Genomic DNA, 21,601 nt, shown 5'->3' on the forward strand with positions numbered 1-21,601 from the left:
AAAGTGCTCAGACATAAGTGTTAACTTTGTCCTAAACAATGGAAAATGGTTGAACTGTTTAAGCCAGGGAGTGATGCTCTCAGATGTGTTGAGAAAGTAAAATTCTGGCTGCTGTGTGGGGAAGAATACAAATGTTCCCCTGCCTGTCTCATGCCACTTCCCTTTCTTCCTTTCCTAATATCTATTCAAACCGTAGACTTTTTTTTTTTTAAGATGGAGTTTCGCTCTTGTTGCCCAGGATGGAGTGCAATGGCGCGATCTCGGGGTTATCACAACCTCCACCTCCCGGGTTCAAGCAATTCTCCTGCCTCAACCTCCTGAGTAGCTGGGATTACAGGCATGCGCTGCCACGCCCGGCTGATTTTGAATTTTTAGTACCGACTGGGTTTCTCCATGTTGGTCAGGCTGGTCTCGAACTCCTGACCTCAGGTGATCACCTGCCCGTGAGCCACTGCCTGGCCCAGAATTCTTTCTTAGGACGGAGTGCCCCAGGCTCTAGCAGAGTTTATCTAATTGGCCTATCAGGCTCTGCATAATCCTGCCTCTTTCCAATGGAACCCTTCACCTTAGGTCCCACCCTTAAGCCTTTTGTTTACCGCTAATCATTGAATGCTCTACAGATGGGTTAAGTCCCTTTGGTCTCAACCAACAACACTTTCCTCAGGCCTTTTCTAAAATAGTTTCCACCATTATTTCAGGAGTATCTTGTTAGTTTCTTAGACCCACCATTTGTTTACTTGATTTTTTTCTTTCTTTTTTGGTGATACCCCACAGCACTGCACAATAAGGGTAAGTAAGGGCCATGTCTCTTTACTTTCATTTCTCTGGCAAATAATATGTGGCCTGGCCCATAGTATTAATAGATACTGAATGTATTCACTGAGTAAAAATGATGCCTTATATTAATGCTAAATGCACTTCTAAATGTACTTCTCTCCCTTAATTGTAAATTCCTAGAAGACAGAATCCATTAAATACTAGTTTTTGTTTTTGTTTTTGTTTTTGTTTTCGTTTTTCTTTGAGACAGAGTCTTGCTCGGTCGCCCAGGCTGGAGTGCAAAGGTGCGATCCTGTCCCACTGCAACCTCCACCTCCCAGGTTCAAGCGATTCTCCTGCCTCAGCCTCCTGAGTAGCTGGGATTACAGGCGCTCATCACCATGCCTGGCTAATTTTTATATTTTTAGTAGTGACAGGGTTTCAGCATGTTGGTCAGGCTGGTCTTGAACTCCTGACCTCAAGTGATCCACCTCGGCTTCCCAAAGTCCTGAAATTACAGGCGTGATCCACCGCGCCCAGCCCAAATATTAATTTTGAAGTTTTCTTACAATCTAGGACATTGCCAGAATAGCTGCTGGCTGTCTTGAGTTGGAGTCATTGCTCATGGATGCATCCCCAGTGCCTGTGTGTTCAGTGGCACATAGGAGGCACTGAATAAGCATTTGCTGAATGAATTAATGAATTCAACACTTTTGATTACCTGGTCCCATCCAACTTTTCCCTTCATCCTTCCAACATAAATTTTTTCTGTCTGTGTCACATTTGGTGGAAAACTTCCTGAATCCCTTAGTACTAAATGGAACACCCAGTCCATTCAGTGCTGTCGATAAAACAAGTTAACACCCATTGTGGAGGAGCGATTGGGCCAGAGTCTTGTTCCTTAGTTGGTTATCTCACCACAATGCAGAGCTCCAGAGAGGGCTGCTTTTCTCTCTACTCCAAAGGTGAACACAGACCCTTCCTCATTATCCCACATCACTACTGAGACCAGAATAACATGTTGAATGAAACCTGCTCGAAGGTTTTTGAGTAAGGAAATAATATAAGGAGAATAACTTAAAATAGGTCACTGGATTTAGCTGCTTTCGGAGCCCAGAGGCCTCAAAATATCCTCAGCTCATGCTTTCTCCCCACCAAAACTACACACTTGGGCTCTTCCAAGTTCAGCTCCCAGGGAACCCCACCTGGCAGGAGGAAGATATTTCATTTCCTTCTAAAGCTCACATTTCAAGATTCCACCCTGCCCTAAAATATGCCTCTTTTTTGGGTGACTGACATTGGGAATGTCTACTCCCTTCTAAGGATATACACCACAAATTAAAGGGAATGGCCTTTATCCTCCAGTGTATACTGAAGCTTGAAATGTACTTGACATACAGTGGGCCTTGGAAAAATTGACTGAATCACTCGAATCACTTTGCTTCCCTGGTGCAGATGTTACGTTACACTAACATCTTTTGTTCCATGATGGAAATCAGCAATGTGTGTGCCTCTTGGCTTTGACCCTTCCTTCTGCATCTTCCTTTGCCTTAATTTTTAAAGTGCAGCAGCATGAGCGCACTTTAAAGTTTGGTGGCATAGAATTTTACTGGCTATGTGAACATTTAGTGATTAATCACTGGAACAAAGGAGAAACCCAAATATTTCAATTTTGTTCATCCACAACACGTAGTAACCATCAACTGGAACTACCTGGAAATACACAGGAACAGAGTGCTCTTGCAGGGTGCTTAAAAACACCATCTATGGAATCTGTGGGATCAGGCAGACCTGGGTTAGAATCCTGACTCTGCCATTTCTTTGTTTCAGTTCTTCAGCTTTGGACTCTTGAGCAAGGCACTTAACCACAGTAATCTCATTTCCCCATCTAAGATATGAAGATCATGATAGTATCACTTTATAAGGATGGTTTATAAGGGGTTTAAAGCACAGATAATACATGTAAAGACTGGTACTTAGCAAGCATTTGGTAAATATTAGCTGCTATTATATCACCCCATAGGCTGAAATGCTGCATATTACCACTACTACATGGGCATTTTCAAGCAATCTAAGAGGCACCCAGGAGTTGTCAATTTATCTTTATTCCTTTATTTAATCCTCCCCATGTATTATATAAGCTTAGGTATATAATTTCTATTACATAAAGAAGTAGTAAAGGCACAATGTTTACTTACACAATTACACGTAGGGAATTAGCACTTTTGTAAGTCAGAGATGTGAATGTCAACAATTTTAGAGCAGAGCTCATTTGCATGGTCACAAGGTTTTCCCCGCTGCTGTGACTCTGCAGACAAGCATTTCAAAGCAGGCCCCCCAACCAGTGGCATCAGGGGAAGTATAAACAAAGAAAATTACAGATTATTCTGCCTACACCCCAGAAATTTTGATTCAAGTTTGAGATACGGCTAACATCTTTATTTTTCCAAAGCTCGCTGAGGATCTATATGTATAACCAGGCTCTGAACCACTGATTCAGAGCACCATCATTTCTTGATTGGAATGGATGCCTGAGGATAGTAAAACAATAAAGCTAAAATATGCAGACTTTTTTTAGACCCTGAAATTACTGATTTGGTGATGGATGTTAAGACTGACAATAACAACCATTTCTCCTGTGTGGTCATGGCTTGAGAGAGCCATGTGCTTTCCCCAGGTCATGGATGGCCTTGTTCTCCAGCAGTTCCATCTGCTTGTCGCTTGGTCTCACCACATTGTTCAGCATTGCTCTAACCACAGTCACCAAGGGCACAGATTGCCCACTAGCCCAAGATTCTGGTAAGGAGCCAAAGAACTTTCTAACCAACCATTCACCTGGGCGAGACTCTTGCCTATCACATAACAGAACTCTAAAATAAAAAAAAAAAAAAAAAGAAAAGCAGAAGAAGAGGTGGTAAATTGCACTGAGACCACAGTGGGCATTATGGACCAAACTATATCCCCTCAAAATTCTAATGTTGAAGCCCTAACCCCCAATGTGTCTCTATGAAGATAAGGCACTAAAGGAAGTAATTAAAGTTAAATGAAGTCTTAAGGATGGAACAGGACTAGTGTGATGGGACTGGGGTCCTCATAAGAGGAAGAGACATCAGAGGTCTCTCTCTCTCTGCATACATAAAGAAGAAAGGCCATGTGAGGACACTGCCAGAAGGTGGGCTGTCTGCCAGCCAGGAAAAGAGGCCTCACCAGACACCAACCCTGACGGCACCTTGATCTTGGACTTCCAATCTTCAGACTGTGTGAAAATACATTTCTGTTGTTTAAGCCACCCAACCTGCGTGGTATCCTGTTATGGCAACCCGAGCAGACTAATAGAGTAGATTTAATGTTTTATTTGGTGCATGAAGAGGATTTAAGAAGGCAGCAAATGCTGTCTAGGAAGTTCTGGACTATTCTGGAGCGGGACCCAACATCTACCCTTTCTTTCTAAGCAAAAAGGTGTGTCCTTCAGAGAAGCAATACACCTCTAGCCAATGTCTTTCATATCTTAGATATTTCAGTTGTCAGCCTTTCCAAATGAAAAATTAGCATCTAGGGATTAACCTACAGTGGCATACTCTCCTTCAGTATAAATACTATACTTACCCAGGCCTAAATACAGAGTAACGATCAAATTTTAATTCTTCAACCTTGGCTTCCACTTCTCCCTATTAAGAAAAACCACATTTTTAATATTTAATCAAGACCAGCTCACCTGCATGAAGTTTAAAAGAGAATAATTTGTGGTTTTGAAGGTAATCTGCTTTTGCAGGTCTCAATACTCAAAATATCCTTATCTAGAATTTTAGGTTCCAAGGAGTCTGGGAAATTAAGGAAGAGATCATTTAATCCTGATACGTAGTCTTGCATTTAAAAGATCCACTAAATGAGTGAATGGCTGTATAGTCAGTCCTCTCACTTTATTAATATTAAAACAGATTCAGAGAGGGTAAGTAATATGTTAGTACAACCATAAAAGAATATCCTCTGTTTAGTCCAGAATTCATGTTGCATGCTGGCAGACACTAACCTTTTTTTGGTTTATAGGTAGTTCCAGTGGGTCAGAAACCATAGACCCACCATATTACTCACTTCTTAAACCCCACAAAATTTCAAGACAGATTATATCTAGATGATGCTTTAAACCTAATTTGTTAAATAAAGCATGCATTTTCATGGCAGGCATCTCTGGAAACAAAGTGCCTGAGGAGCTCAGCCCACAGGCACTTCCAAAGGCCTGTGAACTACCACACAGTCATGCATGCCTCCTTCTTGGCCTATGTGTACCACCTAACTGGCACTTAACCTGTCTCATCGCAGACGTTTAAGTAGCTATTTTTAAATATCTTTTTCTTTTTTTTAATGTTTAAATTAATTAATTAATTAATGTATTTATTTTGTGATGGAGTCTCACCATGTTGCCCAGGCTGGAGTGCAAGGGTGTGATCTCGTCTCACTGCAACCTCCACCTCCTGCGTTCAAGTGATTCTCCTGCCTCAGCCTCCTGAGTAGCTGGGATTACAGGCATCCGCCATTATGCCTGGCTAATTTTTGTATTTTTAGTAGTGATGGGGTTTCACCATGTTGGCCAGGCTGGTCTCGAACTCCAGACCTCAAGTGATCCACCCGCCTAAGCCTCCCAAAGTGCTGGAATTACAGGCGTAAGCCACCACGCTTGGCCATTCTTTTTTTTTAATAGGTGGTTTTTAGTATATACACAGAACTGTGCAACCTTCATCACAATCTAAGTTTTAAAATATTTCATCACCCTGAAAAGAAATCCCATATCATTAGCAGTCACTCCCCATACCCTATTCTCTGGGGACCTAGTCAACCACTAGTCTACCTTCTATCTCCATGGATTTGCCTATTCTGGGCATTTCATATAAATGGAATCATGTAAGTTATGGCCTTTTATGACTGTTTCCTCACACTTAGCATAATATTTTCAAGGTTCACCCATGTTGTAGTGTGTATCATTTCTTTTTATAGCTGAATGATATTCTATTGCATGAATATATCTCATTTTATTCATCTATTCATCAGTCGATGGCCATCTAGGTTGTTCCCATTCTTTGGCCATTGTAAATAATGCTGCTATGAACAGTCATACACAAGTTTTTATGTGGACACACATTTCTTAGCTTTTTAAAAGATTTGTTTTGTCTCTATTAGCAATGTGCATAAAAGAGATACCATAGCAGGCTGAGACTGCTTTCCTTAGAAAGGCCTGTTGCAAGGTTGGCCCCTGGCTTGTGCTTGCAAACTTGGATTTTGGGTGTGTTTCCACCATTCCCTATCTGATAAGGGGAATGTACTATGCCTAAACTGTCTGTACAAACAATGTGGTTTATGCTGAAAACTTGCCTTTCTTCTGGAGGGCTGCGATTTTGCTAGGCCAATGTGCCTATGTAACTGGCTCCCATAAAAACCCTGCATTCCTAGGTTCAGATGAGTTTCTCTGGCAGAAAACATTCATCGCTGGAGAAATTAAGCACATCCTGTGCAAGCTCTATGGGGAGGCCTCTTGGAAGCTCATACCTCCTTTCCTCCAGACTTCACCCCACACACCTTTTCCCTTTGCAGATTTTGCTCTATATCCTTTCAATGCGATAAGTTTTAGCTGTGAGTATGACTATATCCTGAGTCCTATGAAACTTTCTAGTGAATTACCAAACTTGGTGGTGTCTTTGGTAATCCCCCAGTATAAGCAGATTACAAACTCCTTAAGGTCAAGGATGATACCCAATAATAAAATGTCACATGTCTGGAAAGTGTACCTTCACCCTGAACAGATGAGGAAACCAAAGCTTATCAACCCTGAGAACAGAGGACATGAGACCCATCCAGTACTCTGGGCTCCACATCCTGACACGTCTCCCCACAGCACCAGCAGAGTGCCCATAAAGCACATGATTGATCCAGGCCCCCAGAGCTGGCCCACCATGAATGAATGCAATGGAAACGTCATTGAGTAGAATAAATGTTCCTAAAGAATAAAGGAGTTTCTAAAATTGGGTGGGAGTGGGGAGTTCATACACACAAGGAGACTGAGAAAATAAGCAATAAATACTAGGAATGTTACACACAGTAGTTGAAGGATTATTTCGGAAAGATAATCTTTCCAAATTGTAAAAGCAATTACATATTGTTCAGCGTCATTCTGGGCCGGATCATTTGGTTGTCATTTCTGTCCTTTATTAATCTAATTCATAATCCCAGACTGCAGGTAATACAGGCCAATTGCAGTGAAATCAGAAGTGTCTTTCTGTTGTATTGGCCTTAATATTTGCTGAGGCTCTGTCATGGTCCAATCTCTGCTGGGTCCCTTTTGCATGTATTAGTGACAAAGGCTATTCATTACATAATGGCTAGCGGCATAGGCCTTGGAATCATACAGCCTTGGTTCAAACTCTAGCTTTGCCGCTTAACAGCTGGTGTTCTTTTTGTTGTTATTTTTTGTTTTGTTTTGTTTTTGAGACAGAGTCTCACTCTGTCCCCATGCTGGAGTGCAGTGATGTGATCTCGGTTCACTGCAGCTTCTGCCTCCTGGGTTCACACAATTCTCCTGCCTCAGCCTCCCGAGTAGCTGGGATTAAAGGCATACGCCACTGTGCCAGTTAATTTTTGTATTTTTAGTACAGACAAGGTTTTGCCATGTTTCCCAGACTGGTTTCAAACTCTCAGCCTCAAGTGATCTTCCCGTTTCGGCCTCCCAAAGTGTTGGAATTACAGGCGTGAGCCACCGTGCCCAGTCAACAGCTGGTGGTCTTAATATCACAGTACCTGTTTCCACACAAATGCACATAAAAGCCCTCAGAACACTGCCTGGATCATTTAATGTTAGCTATTTTTTTAAAAATCTGGTTGAATCATTATTATAACCCAATGAGTCAGTAGTAATGCCTTTATCTTTAACAACGAGGAAATATCTTACGTATATTTTCTTTCCTAAAAGGTATAAATGTTGATCTTGCTAATGAGAGCAAAAATCCTATTTGGTAACCTTTCTCAGAACCCACATGTGTCAGTATTTTGAAAAACAAGTTGGGCCTGGTGCCTCATGCCTGTAGTCCCAGCTACTCGGGAGGTTTAGACTGGAGATCGCTTGAACCCAGGAATTTGAGGTTGTAGTGATCTGTGACCATGCCACTGAACTTCAACCTGGGTGACAGAGCAAGACTGATTCTAAAAAAAAGAAAACCAGACTTTTTTCCTTTTAAGAATTGTTCTAAACTCTGACAATTAAGTGTAAACTTTTCCATTCTTCATGTAATTTCATTGGTAGCTCACTGATCTTCATCTGGTTCAAAATACTATTTTAGGATAGGTGAGATATGGCTCAGCTATTAGCCATGTGAAAAAAATCTGGAAATTTTTATTATTACAGGCTGATCATGGGCCAACAACATAATAAGGATATTTGGTAAAATAGTAACAATCTTATATCTTATTTTTAAAAACACATAGTGTCCAGAGCGTGAATAGTATTCCCACTGCAGTTCCAGTATAGTATCACTGCAAAGTTCACCCTCAGCAAAGTGATGCAGTCATGAAGGAGCTAGACACAGGAACCTATAAAGAATGGTACAAGGACTTAAAGGTGTGATGCCTGGGAAACATACGATTAAGGAGGCCATAATCTCCAAACGTCTTAAAAACTACAATGCAAAAGAAAGACTGGACTTGTTTTGGTTATTTTAAAAGGCAGAACTGATAACAATTAGCATTTACATAGCAATAAATTTCACTTCAAGGTAAAGACTTTTGGGCAAGTAGATCTGACCCAAAATAGAAAAAGTTGGCTAATAAGATAGTAATCTCTGTAGTGCTGGAGATATTTAAGCAGAAGCGAGATGAACTTCTGTAAAGGGACTTCACATAGGAAAAGTCTATGACTGAATGACCTCTGTGGCTCTGCCGCTTAAACTGTGGGCACCTGAGGTGCACTGGAGGCACACAAAGACAAAGCCATGCCTATCTTCCAGCAGCATCAATTTAACTCAAAGGTAGGTTAATAAAAATCTTTTAAATTAAAATAAACAGGGATATGTATAGCACTAAGAATAGCAAAATGTGCATAAATTTTTAAAAGAGAAAATGTAAGACTTTTAAGAAAGTTGAGGCCAGACACAGTGGCTCCCGCCTGTAATCCCAGCACTTTGGGAGGCTGAGATGGGCAGATCGCTTGAACTCAGGAGTTTAAGACCAGCCTGGGCAACATGGCGAAACCCCATCTCTACCAAAAATACAAAAATTAGCCAAGCATGGTAGCTCATGCCTGTAGTCCCAGCTACTTGGGGGGAAAGAGGCTGCAGTGAGCCAAGATCATGCCACTGCACTCCAGTCTTGTAACTAGAATACTGCTTCAGGATAGATGTCTCCAAATCTCTAGACAAATAAAAGCTCTTCTTTCCTCTCAATCATTGGAGAAACTAACAAAAAAGTTTAAGAATCACTGCCTCCAAGTCTCTTCCAATGCTAAGTTGCCATGCTGACAGTCAAGGCTGGAGACACCATATCTCATTCCATTTATTGCTGGATAATTAATAGAGAGGAAGACATTGGAAATTATTTTTCAAATCATTCCTGTTTACTAAATATATTCCTGCAGTCCCATAGCCATGCAAATGCACAATATGATGTATTGATGTTTTTTGTATTATATAATATTTTATATTCTTTAGTACTGCCAAATAGGTAGGCTTCTCCAAAGTGTATGAAAGACAGAAACTTGCACAAACCTTAACTTGTAGATATAAAAAATTGCTTGATTTATCAGCTCCTTTAGAGGATACCAAGTTGAAATGTTTGCACCCTCCAGCTTTTGCCAGCTCTGCAGACTTCAGCACATAATCTCGGTCAACACGAACAAATCCCTCCTAAAGGGGAAAAGAACATGAGTTATTTCCAAAAAGCAGCAAGTTCATCTTCAAGATTACTACTTGGCTTGGGTAGCAGGCTGGGAGGTCTGGAGGGATAGAGATCTAAATAAAATGTGTCCAAGCAATACATGAAAGTCAGGCTTAGACCCTGGGAAAGGCTCCAGGTCTCGTCCTCTGGATAGACATACCAGCTTTAGCAGCAAGGCTGGACCGCAATAAGGAAACAAGGACAATGACACTGAAACATAGACACCAAACAAATCTGCAAAGAACAAAGGAAACAATAAGATCAGGCTGAGAAACTACTTTTAAGCCAGACATTTTTTTTTTGTCTTAATAACTTTACAACTTTACACTCCTGTCTGTTTTCTGTGTCAATCTAATGTGGTAGGGTCTCCGACTATGGGTGAGGACACTCCCCAGGCACTAAGAGAACAAAGTCTATTTAATTCCCAATTTTCATGTATGCTTTACAATGTACCTCACATATTAGTAAGGTATGTATCCTCAAATTTTTTTATTAATGGGTCTCTGATCAAAAATGTTTGGAGACACCCAATCTAGCTAGATTCAGTCCAGTGAGGGCGGTGGCTGAGTCTTTTTTCTTAATTCATCTCTCAGCATCAGCACATGTCCAGCATATGGTAGATGCTCTAAAAATGAATGAACAAAAATCCAATGAAAGCAGAGAAAAGGTAAATCCGGTCAGAAAAAAACAGAACTAAGTGGCAATAAAAGGGGGAGGGAAGAGAATGACACAAATAACAAAATATAGACGCGCTTCCAGGCCCTAACTGAAAAACATGCACCTTTACCTAGAAAAGGGAATTCCATGGAGTCACAGTCTCTTGAGACCACTATAAATTCTGGCATCTTCAAACCCAAGACAGCTGAAGAGAAGTCTAAAGTCTGTTGAAACTGAACTTCACAGGTAGTCACAATTACAGAATGAGGTCTTAGAGTAGTAGGAATTCCAAAACTGAAGACTGGACTACTGCCCCAGTGATTGATTGATTGATTGAGACAGAGTCTTGCTCTGTCGCCCAGGCTGGAGGGCAGTGGCGTGAGCTCCACTCACCACAACCTCTGCCTCCTGAGTTCAAGCAATTCTCCTGCCTCAGCTTCCCAGGTAGATGGGATTATAGACACACGCCACTGTGTCTGGCTAATTTTTGTATTTTAGTAGAAACAGGGTTTCATTGTGTTAGACAGGCTGGTCTTGAACTCCTGACCTCAGATGATCCGCCTGCCTCGGTCTTCCAAGGTGCTGGGATTATAGGCGTGAGCCACCACGCCCAGCCTGATTTCTTTTTTAATTAAAAATTTGCTCCGCAGTAGTTACTGATTCTAAATGTTGTATTTGGTAGGGCGATGTGTATCTTTCATAGAATGTTAAAAGGTACCTTAGGAAATCTCACATCCAGTCCCCTCATGATGTAGAGGGGAACCAAGGTCCAGTGGGTGGGTGAACTGCTAGCTGGGAAGTGGGAGAGCTGAGAGCAGACTGCAGATTCTGGACTCTGAGCAGTGCTCTTTTCACTGTACCCATGTTCCTTTTTATCACCTACTCTCTTGCTGATGAAAATGACTAATCCGTAATTATGGTAGGCAGAATAATGGTCCCTCAGAGATGCCCACGTCCTAATCTTTGTGAATATGTAAGGTTACATGACAAGGGGGAATTCCATCACAAATGGTATTTAGGCAGAAGCAAAATGAATCATGCTAAAACAACAACAACAACAACAAACTGAATTTATTTCACTAGTCAACTGTGTAATTTTGTTGTAATGAACCCATTATTAAAATCAGAGTTCTAGTGAACTGGCATGAGGGGTAGAAATAGATGTGGAAGAGAAATTCAGTGTTTTAGAAATTCAGTGTTTAGAATTAGGGTGCTAATCAGCTGACCTTGAAACAGAGAGATTAGTCTGAATTATCCACGTGGGCCCAGTGTAATCACAAGGGCCCTTAAAAGTAAAAGAGCGAGGCAGAAGAGGACGTTGGAGTGATGCAGCGTAAGAAGGGCTTGGCTACCATGTTGCTGGCCTTGAGGATGGGTAGGGGACTACAGGCCAAGGAATGAGGGGCAGCCTCTAGAAGCTGAAAAAGGTATGGAAATGGTTTCTCTCCTACAGCCTCCCAGAAAAGAATGCAGCTCTGTCAACACCTTGATTTTATCTCAGGGAAACCCATGTCAGACTTCTAAGATGATAAATTTGTATTGTCTTAGGCTGCTAAATTTGAGGAATTTACTAAAGCAGCAATAGGAAACTAATATAGACTTCAATTTTAAAACAATAGGCCCATGCAGATTTTTTAACTTTGCATGGAAGTGTATCATAAAAGTAAACATAAGTATAGAGCTCAATAAATTTTCATAAACTGAACATGCTCTGCCACCAGTTCCCAGATCAAGAAATAGAACATTACCATTACTATGAAAGCCTTCCTCATCCTCCTTTCCCATCACTCACAAGTACATTTTTAACTATATCCACCACCTGGAGGACAGTGGTATTTTTCTGCCTTACTTTGTCTACCTTCGTTTATGGGTAAGTAAACTTACCTCTTTACTCACGAGTCATCACCATCTCCTTTTGTATACTTTTTGTTGTATACTTTGACATTCAATCCTAAACAACGGACTTGCCAAGCTGTCTATATACAGACTCAAATTCATGCTGTTGCTTTTAAAATCAGTGTAAAGCAAACCAATTTTAATACTCAGCACATCCTAAGAGAGGTGATTACCCTCAGAGCCATCTCCAAATTGAGACTTTAGATGTGCTGAAAGTGTGCCAAGAGAAACAGCCCAAAACTACATAGAAAAATGCTAAAACACTAAATTTTTCTTCCACATCTGTTTCTTCCCCTCATGCCAGTACACCAGAACTCTGATTTTAATGACAGGTTAGTTATTCACAACAAAATGACACAGTTGACTAGTGAAATAAATTCAGTTTTTTGTTGTTGTTGTTGTTTTAGCAAGATTGATTGGAGGGATTATTATAGTCGTCTGTTAAAATACTTTTTCTTTCATCCGTTTCTTTAAAAATAAGGGAAAGATTCAGCCAATCACAAGTCTCCCGACCGACGCTGTCTCTCTCACTTAATCCAGAGCCAGTAAAAGGATAATTTGATTAAACTGAGACCCTAATTTATTTGGCTTTAGTTCTGGATCAACCTCTCCTTAATAGAGTGCTGTCGTCTCCAATTGTTTGATGAAAATTAAAGTGACATAAATACCATGGGACTTTTTCAATCTGATTAGTCAGCTAAGGCACATCAATACTACCCCAGCCATCAGACTCTGGCGTCCTTCCTTTCACCCGCCTCGCTAACAACGGACAACCGCTCCTTGAAGGACGAGCACCCACGCTGTTGCAGAGACCCCCACACTTAGCCCATCATCCCTGCTCAATGGGGCCTGTTGACAAGATGCCCATACCTTTCTCCATTGCTGTTCTCTGGACAAAGCTAAATATTGTTTTATTAGCAATCAATGGCTGTTAATCCAAAACGATTTCACAAATCCTCTGAGCCTTCAAGCTGATTATAAATACGCGTTTTTCCAAGCACACTAAATTTTGAATTTCACTTCCGTCACCCTGATGGCGTGGCCTTTTAGCTGGTGAATGAAACTCAAAAGCAAAAGGGTCAACAGCTTTCAAAGACTTAAAAATCAAACTGAAGCGTGGGTCCTGATGACTGACTAGGAGGTATCACACACCAGTTTTCTCTGGAGTGAGGAAGATTCTATTTACAGATGAAAGAAGCAATCTCTAAAAATCTTATTCATGCCCTTTGTTGTTTTCCAATAGCTTGATTTAAAAAACAACAGAAAAAATAACTAAAACAAGCTACTTCATATCTCAGAAACACAATTTTTAGAAAAACTGTACTTAGTTTCCCTAACCATGTGGACAGACGTCTCTTCTGAGAGTATTAAGTCCATGTGTCATTCTGTCTTTATGATTCCATAGCCAGTGTGTCCTGCTCTAAGCTAGGAATCCGAGTCCCTGCTAGAAAAAGGAATTAATTAAATAAGTTGCCACTATAAAGTTCTTTCCCAGCACCCTCTCAAAAAGAATAAACACAGTATACTACACCCAGTAGGGATATCCTCATATGCTCCACAACATCAAAGGCAACAAATTCTCCAACGACTCTTAAGTCTTACTAAAATCCAAAGCTACTAAGTATTTCTTCTTTACCAGTGCCTAAAAACTAAAAACAACACTCTGGCTTCAGAACAACTCATCCTAACAAGGTATAGTATTTCAGTGCTGACTGACAGGACAAGTGAGCACATTTAAACGACTCAAGAAGGTCATGGGGCCAGGCACGATGGTCTGTGGTCCCAGCAACTCACCAGGCTGAGGCAGGAAGATCGCTTGATCCCAGGAATTTGAGTCTAGCCTTGGCAACACAGTGAGACCCTGTCTCTAAAAAATTAATTCATTTACTAAAAAAGTAAATCATGGGGATCTTTTTCCAAGAAGGGTGGGTCTATCATTCTGTAAAGGTCCCACTCAGCCATATTTCTGCTTCAGGTTCTTTCTCCTTCACTCCCTTTTCAATCCAACCCTATAAATTAGATCAGAAAACAAAGATGCTGACAAACACTAAATGGTATAATCTGAGGCACCTTTTGTTTGTGTCCTGGCGTCTCTATATTTGATGTTCAATGGTAGGAGAAAGATCTTGGTTAGAGAAGGACCTCTGGATAAATAAAATCAAGCAGATAGTGAGGATTCCTGGGTCAATCTATATGTTCTTGAAAAAGTTTTCCAATTGGGGCATTCTTTCTTCTGTGTTTCATAGAGTCAAAGAATTTTGCAGGCCGGGTGCAGTGGCTCATGGTAATCCCAGCACCTTGGGAGGCCGAGGCAAGCAGATCACTTGAACCCAGGAGTTCAAGACCACCCTGGGTGGGAAGCATGGCAAAACCCTGTCTCTACAGAAAAAAAAAAAAATGCAAAAATTAGCCAGTCATGGTGGCGCGTGCCTATGGTCCCAGCTGCTTTGGAGGCTGAGGTGGGAGGATTGCTTGAGCTGGGTAGGTCGAGGCTGCAGTGACCGAAATCGCACTGCTGCAGTGAGCTGAAATCATACAACTGCACTCCAGCCTGGGTGATGGAATGGGACTCTGTCTCAAAAAAAAAGGAAAAATGTTTAAGAATTTTGTAGTAGGAAAGTGGGTTCACTGGTCACCTCCCTCTGACAGACAAGGAGGCAGTGGCCTCCAAAAGCTAACCAGCAAACTCCAGACTCCATAGCTACTTGGCATCCAAACAGGGCCTATGATCTAGGTCCCTTGAACCAGCTAGGACCTCGCCACTTCACAAGCCCCCTCCTAGACATCAAATAAAACAACAGAGATTAGAACAAGGGTGGGCAAACTTTTCCTGTAAGGGATCAGACAGTAACTATTTTTAGCTTTGCAGGCCTCTGTTGCAACTATATAGCTCTGCCATTATATTAATAGCACAAAAGCAGCCACAGAGAATACATAAAGTAATGAGCATGGCTGTGTCCCAACACTACTTTATGTATAAAGGCTAAAATTTGAAGTTTTTATATTTTCACATGGTATGACATTATTCTTTTGAATTTTTTAACCATTTAAAAATATAAAGACATTCTTAGCTTACAGGCTGTACAAAAACAGGTGGCAGGCTGTATTTGGCCCACAGACTGTAGTGCAAACCTCTGAATTAGAAGAGCAGATCATTCGAATCAGAAGGCATGAGATTCTAATGAGATGGGCCATGAGATGCCTAATAAATGTCCCAGTAACCACATTAATCACATTAATGACATCATCCACTCAACAGAAAACAGGAACTTGGACTTCTGGAGCCTACTACTACCAGGTGAAGAGACAAATGAAAAGGTGAAACCATATCGAACCACCTTGAATTCACTAATCAAATCCTTCTTTTGATACAAATAAGGGGAAATGAACTATTCTCACTGGCATCTGTAAGTTTTTATGCTTCACTCCAGGATAATACAGATCTGGTTTTCGAAGACTATTTCAATCTTCACTAGCAAACAAGTTACTCAGTAAAGCAAGATGAAGGTTGTCTAGGACCACAGTACCCAGAAAACCAGCAAGTGAGGAGAATTAATACACCCCACTGCCTCTTGAAAGCAGGTTCAACAAGAAGGACAGGGTTGACTGCATCAGGATCTCCCAAGGAGCCTGCTAAAAAGACAGATTCCAAGCTTCCAAATTCAGAGATTCTAATCCAGTAGATCTGGATCAGGGCCAAGTCAGGGAGCCAGTACATTGATTGAACAACTATGTTCTGTTAATATGAAAAGGAAAATTAGCATCTACCCAGCTACTACTAAAGGAAATAGTCTTCCAAACAGCTGAAGAAAGGTAATAGACCTTTTCCTAGACCCAGTGTCAATAGAAACCTGAGTAGACTGAATTTTGTGAGTTGGATTATATCCCCCCAAAATGTATATGTTGAACTCCTAACCCCCAGTACCTCAGAATATGACCTTATTTGGAAATAAGTTCGTTGCAGATGTAATTAGTTGAGATCATACTAAATAGGGTGGTCCCTAATCCAGTATGACTAGTGTTCTTATAAAAAGGAAAAATGTGGACATAGACACAGGTATTAAGGGAAAACACCACGTAAACAGACACAAAGAGAAGGCTACCAGCTACAAGACAAGGAGAGAGCCTTGAAACTCAAGGGCTCAGCCTCAGAGCACTGACCAGCCTGCTGAGACCTGGATCTCAGACTTCTAGCCTCCAGAACTGTGAGACAAATTTTTCTGTTGTTTAAGCTACTTGGGTTATGGCAACCCTAGCAAACTAATACACTGACCATCACAGAGAAATAAGCCACCTACCCAGAGGATCTCAATACTGAGACAAAAACACTGAATTTCTTGAAGTTTCTCTGCTGGAAACCCATATATTGCTAAGGCAATATATGGGGTTCCAGTTACAAAATCCCTAGTGAAGCGCACTAGGTTTGCCACTAGCTTTGTAGTACTTATACAATAAACCACCCAGCAAACTCTTTTCTACAAAAAGAGCTGCTGACCTAGAACACCAGCTGGGATGAGCTTGGAAATCTACAACCCCCACTTAAAACACTATTATTACTTAGCCACTTACGAACTGTCACCTCTTTCATATCGGCTAAAGTTATCACAACCTCCCAACTTTATATTGTACTAGTCCAAATTGGTTTTTTTTTAAAGCCCCCCAAAACAAAAACAAAACACTTTTCTGGTATAAGTGCCAGCTTGTTTTCCACCACTAACCTCTTAAATCATTTAAGTCCTAATTCATTTCTAAGCTAGGTGAATAGTCTAGGCTCATTAGTCTATTCTCGCTTACTAGTTAATTACTTTTATCTTTCCAAATTGATTTTAAAGGAGAACGAAAGGTATCGAATAGCCTGAGAGGTGGAGAACCAACCCCATTAAAATAGAAAATTCTGGATAGTAAAGACACACAATTCCTCTGATTAAAATTGCATTACCCAGTCTGAACACGGAAAGCAGTTTAGACTTTTCCCTGGCACACCCTATAATGAGATTTGCCTTATGTCATGAAAATCAACCCTTCTATGCCTAATGCAGCATTTTGTTTTGCTGACTCACCACCAAAACCAGGTTGGCACTTGAGACAAATCTGCAGTGTCCTGGAACAAAAGTTTTTCAATGCTTTTGGAGGGCACACCGCTTGTGACTGTGCCTGGGACAGAAAAGACTGCACCCACTGTTAAGCAGGAACATGACCCTTTCTAGGAGAGATAATGTGCCATTTCCTGGGAAAGTCAAACTTCTCTGTAATCCATAGTTCCCATCACAGAGCTCAAATCCCAGCCATGTTCCAGGATAGATATGCAGAACTGCAGAAGATATGGAAATACATCTCGATTGAAAGCACACATAGAATTACTCTTTGCATCACAAGGAGGCCCAGAGAAATACATCTGAATCTAACTACTTAGTTGGTATAAATGAATAGTTCTTCACTATATGCTCCCTTAATGATTCAGGTGAAAGCGCCTGGTTTATAAACCTAAGGAGAGTTCCCACGGCAGAGTCATAGTCATATATATATATATTTTTTTGTTTTGTTTTTGTTTTTTCTGGGATTACAGCCATGAACCACTGCACCTGGGCTAACCGACTTTATTTATTTATTTACTTTTTTCACTTCTATTTTATTTATGTATTTATTATTATGTATTTTTAAATTTTACTTTAAGTTCTGGGATACATATGCAGAATGTGCAAGTTTGTTCAGCTCCGGCATGTAAATTCTGCCAGAGGCATAAACTATAGTCAAAGTATAAATTAAGTAAGATGTACCTGCATTAACATTTGCCCAGAATCCATGTAGTCAGCTCTGACTTCTAACCATGCAGTAAACTATAACTTCTGGACAGGAGCTGACTCAATTTAGAACACCATTAAAAAGAAAATAAAATGTGTGTTAAAAGAGTTTTGCGTCAGTAAAGACTGAATCATCACTGGGGTTGAATCATCGCTGAAGGCTGAATCATCGCTGGAGGCTGGTTGAATCGTGCCTGTGTTCTGATGTTCTATTCCAGAAGTTTAAAGCTTGACATGAAAATAGGTTGGAGCAAATCACTCAAGTGAGAGAGAACCTTTCAAATTTAAAACATTTGGTAATGGGAAAAAAAGCTGATTGTTAACAGCATAAACCAATTAGTTTTACTCAGACATCATGGTTTCCCTTAGTCAGGGGATGTAGTGATAGCGATATTCACAATAGGCAAAATCATGTAAATATTTACAATGTCTCCAGCACTGGGGCCTGAACTCAAGGATTACTTTGAAAGATGAACTTATCAGTATTATGAAAAGGATAGCAAGGTTAGTGCAGCATATAGAATCTTAAACAATAAGGGTTTATTCACATTTAAGCATTGCAACAGGCACAAAGAAGAAGAGCGAGCAAGAAAAGAATCCTTTATATCACTGGCCAGCAAAAAAGGAAAAGAGCATATGCCTTCCTTACCGCACCGGCTTTCGCTCTGGTGGTACCCAGGCAACAGAATCCAACATCATGACCTTGAAAGGCAGAAGCGTAGTCCTCCAGCTTTTCAAAGTCCACCACTTCTTGGTTCTAGGCAAGGACACAGTTGTATGTAGTTTTGTGTTATTTAAACAACAGACCAAAAATCCCCCTAGATTTAAAGACTAAGTTACAGAACATTACTGATAGGCCTGTCCACTTAATATCAAATTTTACAAATTCCTTTTCTCCAACCAAAAAGCCATCAGCCTCAATGGAAAATCAACAACACACACCTATGTCCACAGTCTCTATAAGAGGACTAGGGGTGATCCAGATTTCTGAAGTCAGGTTCGATTATAATCTCTCTCTGGAAAAATAAAAGAACTGTGTGTAGCTTTCCAGCAAGGAGACCACTGAGGTATGATGTGAGGGGAAGAGATGGCGTTTGGCATCTTAAAGAAGACCTACTTGCAAATCTTGGGCTTGCTACACACTAGGCATGTAATTGTGGGCAAGTTATTCATCAGACACTACAGCTTTTTTTTTTTTCTTTTTTTCCCAGCTGTAAAATGGGGGTGATAATCTTTCCTTCAATCCAATCCATGAACCATCTGCATTATAATTAGTCAGGGAGTGCTTGACAAAAAGGCATATTCCTACATCCCACACCAATAGCTCTGAATCAGAATGTGCACTTTTAACAAGCACCCACCTTAATTCTCATGCACACAGAAGTTTAAGAACCTCCATCTAACCCTATAAGTTTGCTGTATAACTTTAAAAAGAAAGCATGATAAATTCCTGTCATGTAGGAATTCAGATAAAATGTTGGTTTCCATCCTTACCGTCAACTCTGAAAAGAATTTTTCTGGCACTGCCTATGACACTAAAGAAAAATAGTATTTCATTGTAATCCCAGCACTTTGGGAGGCTGAGGCGGGTGGATGACGAGGTCAGGAGATCGAGACCATCCTGGCTAACATGGTGAAACCCCGTCTCTACTAAAAATACAAAAAAAAAAAAAAAAAAATTAGCCGGGTGTGGTGGTGGGTGCCTGTAGTCCCAGCTACTTGGGAGGCTGAGGCAGGAGAATCGCTTGAACCTAGGAGGCGGAGCTTGCGGTGAGCCGAGATCGCGCCACTGCACTCCAGCCTGGGCGACAGAGTGAGGCTCTGTCTCAAAAAAAAAAAAAAAGGTTTAACTTAGAGTGAAGGGAATATTCGATTTACAGACACAAGTCTGGGAAGTCAGGCAGGGCCAATTCTTGTAAGTGAATAACCCCACCTTTCACTGCCATAGACCTTTCTCACTCTGCAAAGCAGTTTCAGAATCCCTGACAATATTAGTGTGAAGTGCGCAGGTTGACAAAATCAGCAAAGTGGCTGAGAAAATTCTCAAGGTCACCAGGGCTGCCTCTAGAAGCCAGCTTGTATGACCCTGAAAACAGTGCTCATCTGTCTCACCAGCCTCACCCCCATTACAACTCAGATCCAGCTTTATAGGGTTGCAGATGGAGAGAAGGGCTTTGCCCAAGAACACACAATGAGCGGGAGGGAGGCACACCTGGGCTACAATCCAGGAGTCGGACTTCTGGGAGGGACCCTCACAGACCAATCTTGGCCAAGGTTTGATGGCCTCTCACTACCCCCACTACTGGCAGGGCAGTATTTAGCCTTTAGGCGTGAAATATGTTCACCTCGCAGAATCACTGGGGGTCCGTTTGAGCCCCAGCTCAAATACCCACCACATTTTTATATGCTTCCTCGTTGAAGGTGAGCTTCCTCCGGCCAATGAGCGTGACTTTGGAAAATAGGCCCTGCTCTAGGATTTCCTTTAAGAGCGCTCTGCCGGTTTCTCCGCTGGCGCCCAAAATAAAGACGGATTTATTCTGCATCCTGAAGTCTTCTCGAAGCTTCGACAGTGCTTCTGTTTCGGCCATGCTGAGGAAATAACATCGACAGGTGCCGATCTTAGGGTGTCAGGGGACTGCCCGTCTTTACCCCAAGGAACAAGGGCTGTTTATCTGTTCGGGAAGAGGATATTGTTCTCCGCAGTCCAGGCCCTGGGGAAAGTGCTGACTCACGTGCGGGGCGCGGCTCCCGGGCCATCCCCCGTACCTGAGCCAGCCGACGCATCGGAAGGGGCCCGAGCTGGAGGGTGAGCCCAGGTGCCACAAGCTGCTGGCACCACTGAGCATCCCCCATGGTATCCCTGGCCCGGCCAGGAGACCGGGCCCAGCTCGGTCCCATACGCGGAAGGGTTACCTGGGGCCAGCCCCCGGCCCCGGGTCCTCACGACGCAGCAGAAGCAGGGCGGCCACCAGAGCAGCCGCCGCCGCGCTCAGCGCCGCAGGCCCGGCCATCAGAGCATCCCACCTTCCCTTGTCGGCCCGGGGCGTTGGAGGCGACGGAGCCAGTGCCTACCCGGCTTGGTCTTCCGGGTGGCCTCGCGGCGACGCTGCCTCGCCCCGCCCATAGGGGCGGGACCTGGGGACAAACTCCCTGCAGCTTCACAGGCGCGGGGAAGGTGACTCTGAGAGCACGTGCGCGGAGCCGCGACCCTTCCTAAGTCAGGAATCTGCAAGGACCCTCTCCCCGCGTTTTCCCTCACCTGCTGCGCTCAGCTAATAGACTTGCCAGACTTGATCTTCAATGGCCCCCAAACTGGAATGTCAATTGTATATTGGCTATCATCTCAAATTCACCGTGTCAAAAACTTAACCCTGCCCACCCAACCACCCCAAACAGGAATAAAACAAACCTATTCCTAGCCTCTCTTGTGTGTCACCATCCCTACATACACATACACACACACACGCACACACACACACACCTCCTTCTGCCCTGTCAAGTCAGAAATCAGACTATCTCTTTTGATTCCTTTTTTTTTCTAGCCTTTCCACACTACAGACTCATCAAGTCCTGTTATC

At 42.0% G+C, this 21,601-nt stretch overlaps 1 protein-coding gene across 3 annotated transcripts; it reads right to left on the reverse strand.

The window, feature by feature from the left end:
* Nucleotides 1–2,841: 2,841 nt before the first annotated feature.
* On the reverse strand, nucleotides 2,842–21,154 carry HTATIP2 (HIV-1 Tat interactive protein 2). 3 transcript variants are annotated; one of them, XM_025355889.1, is made up of 6 exons: nucleotides 21,096–21,154; nucleotides 20,417–20,612; nucleotides 18,673–18,780; nucleotides 9,501–9,638; nucleotides 4,363–4,424; nucleotides 2,842–3,626 (listed from the first exon to the last, which is right to left on the reverse strand). In XM_025355889.1, exons 2-6 carry the CDS (start codon nucleotides 20,609–20,611, stop codon nucleotides 3,401–3,403), a joined length of 729 nt encoding a protein of 242 aa, XP_025211674.1. In that variant the 5' UTR covers nucleotide 20,612; nucleotides 21,096–21,154; the 3' UTR covers nucleotides 2,842–3,400. The 3 variants fall into 3 exon arrangements, with proteins under 3 accessions (XP_025211674.1, XP_025211675.1, XP_025211673.1); XM_025355890.1 differs by having other exon boundaries at nucleotides 21,048–21,144; XM_025355888.1 differs by having other exon boundaries at nucleotides 20,937–21,117.
* Between the last annotated feature and the right edge of the window lie 447 nt (nucleotides 21,155–21,601).

This window comes from Theropithecus gelada, chromosome 14 (assembly GCF_003255815.1).
Source record: "Theropithecus gelada isolate Dixy chromosome 14, Tgel_1.0, whole genome shotgun sequence".
NCBI classification, from domain to species: domain Eukaryota; kingdom Metazoa; phylum Chordata; class Mammalia; order Primates; family Cercopithecidae; genus Theropithecus; species Theropithecus gelada.

What these genes read in the sequence shown, in the direction of transcription:
- HTATIP2 (XM_025355888.1), bottom strand. Translation starts at nt 21,034, where the DNA reads ATGGCCGGGCCTGCGGCGCTGAGCGCGGCGGCGGCTGCTCTGGTGGCC. An exon ending in CCAGAGCGAAAGCCGGTGCG is followed by an intron (nt 9,639 to 18,672) that starts GTAAGGAAGGCA and finishes TTTCCCCTTTAG; the next exon opens with GAGGGATTTGTTCGTGTTGA. An exon ending in TTTTATATCTACAAGTTAAG is followed by an intron (nt 4,425 to 9,500) that starts GTTTGTGCAAGT and finishes TTTTCTTAATAG; the next exon opens with GGAGAAGTGGAAGCCAAGGT.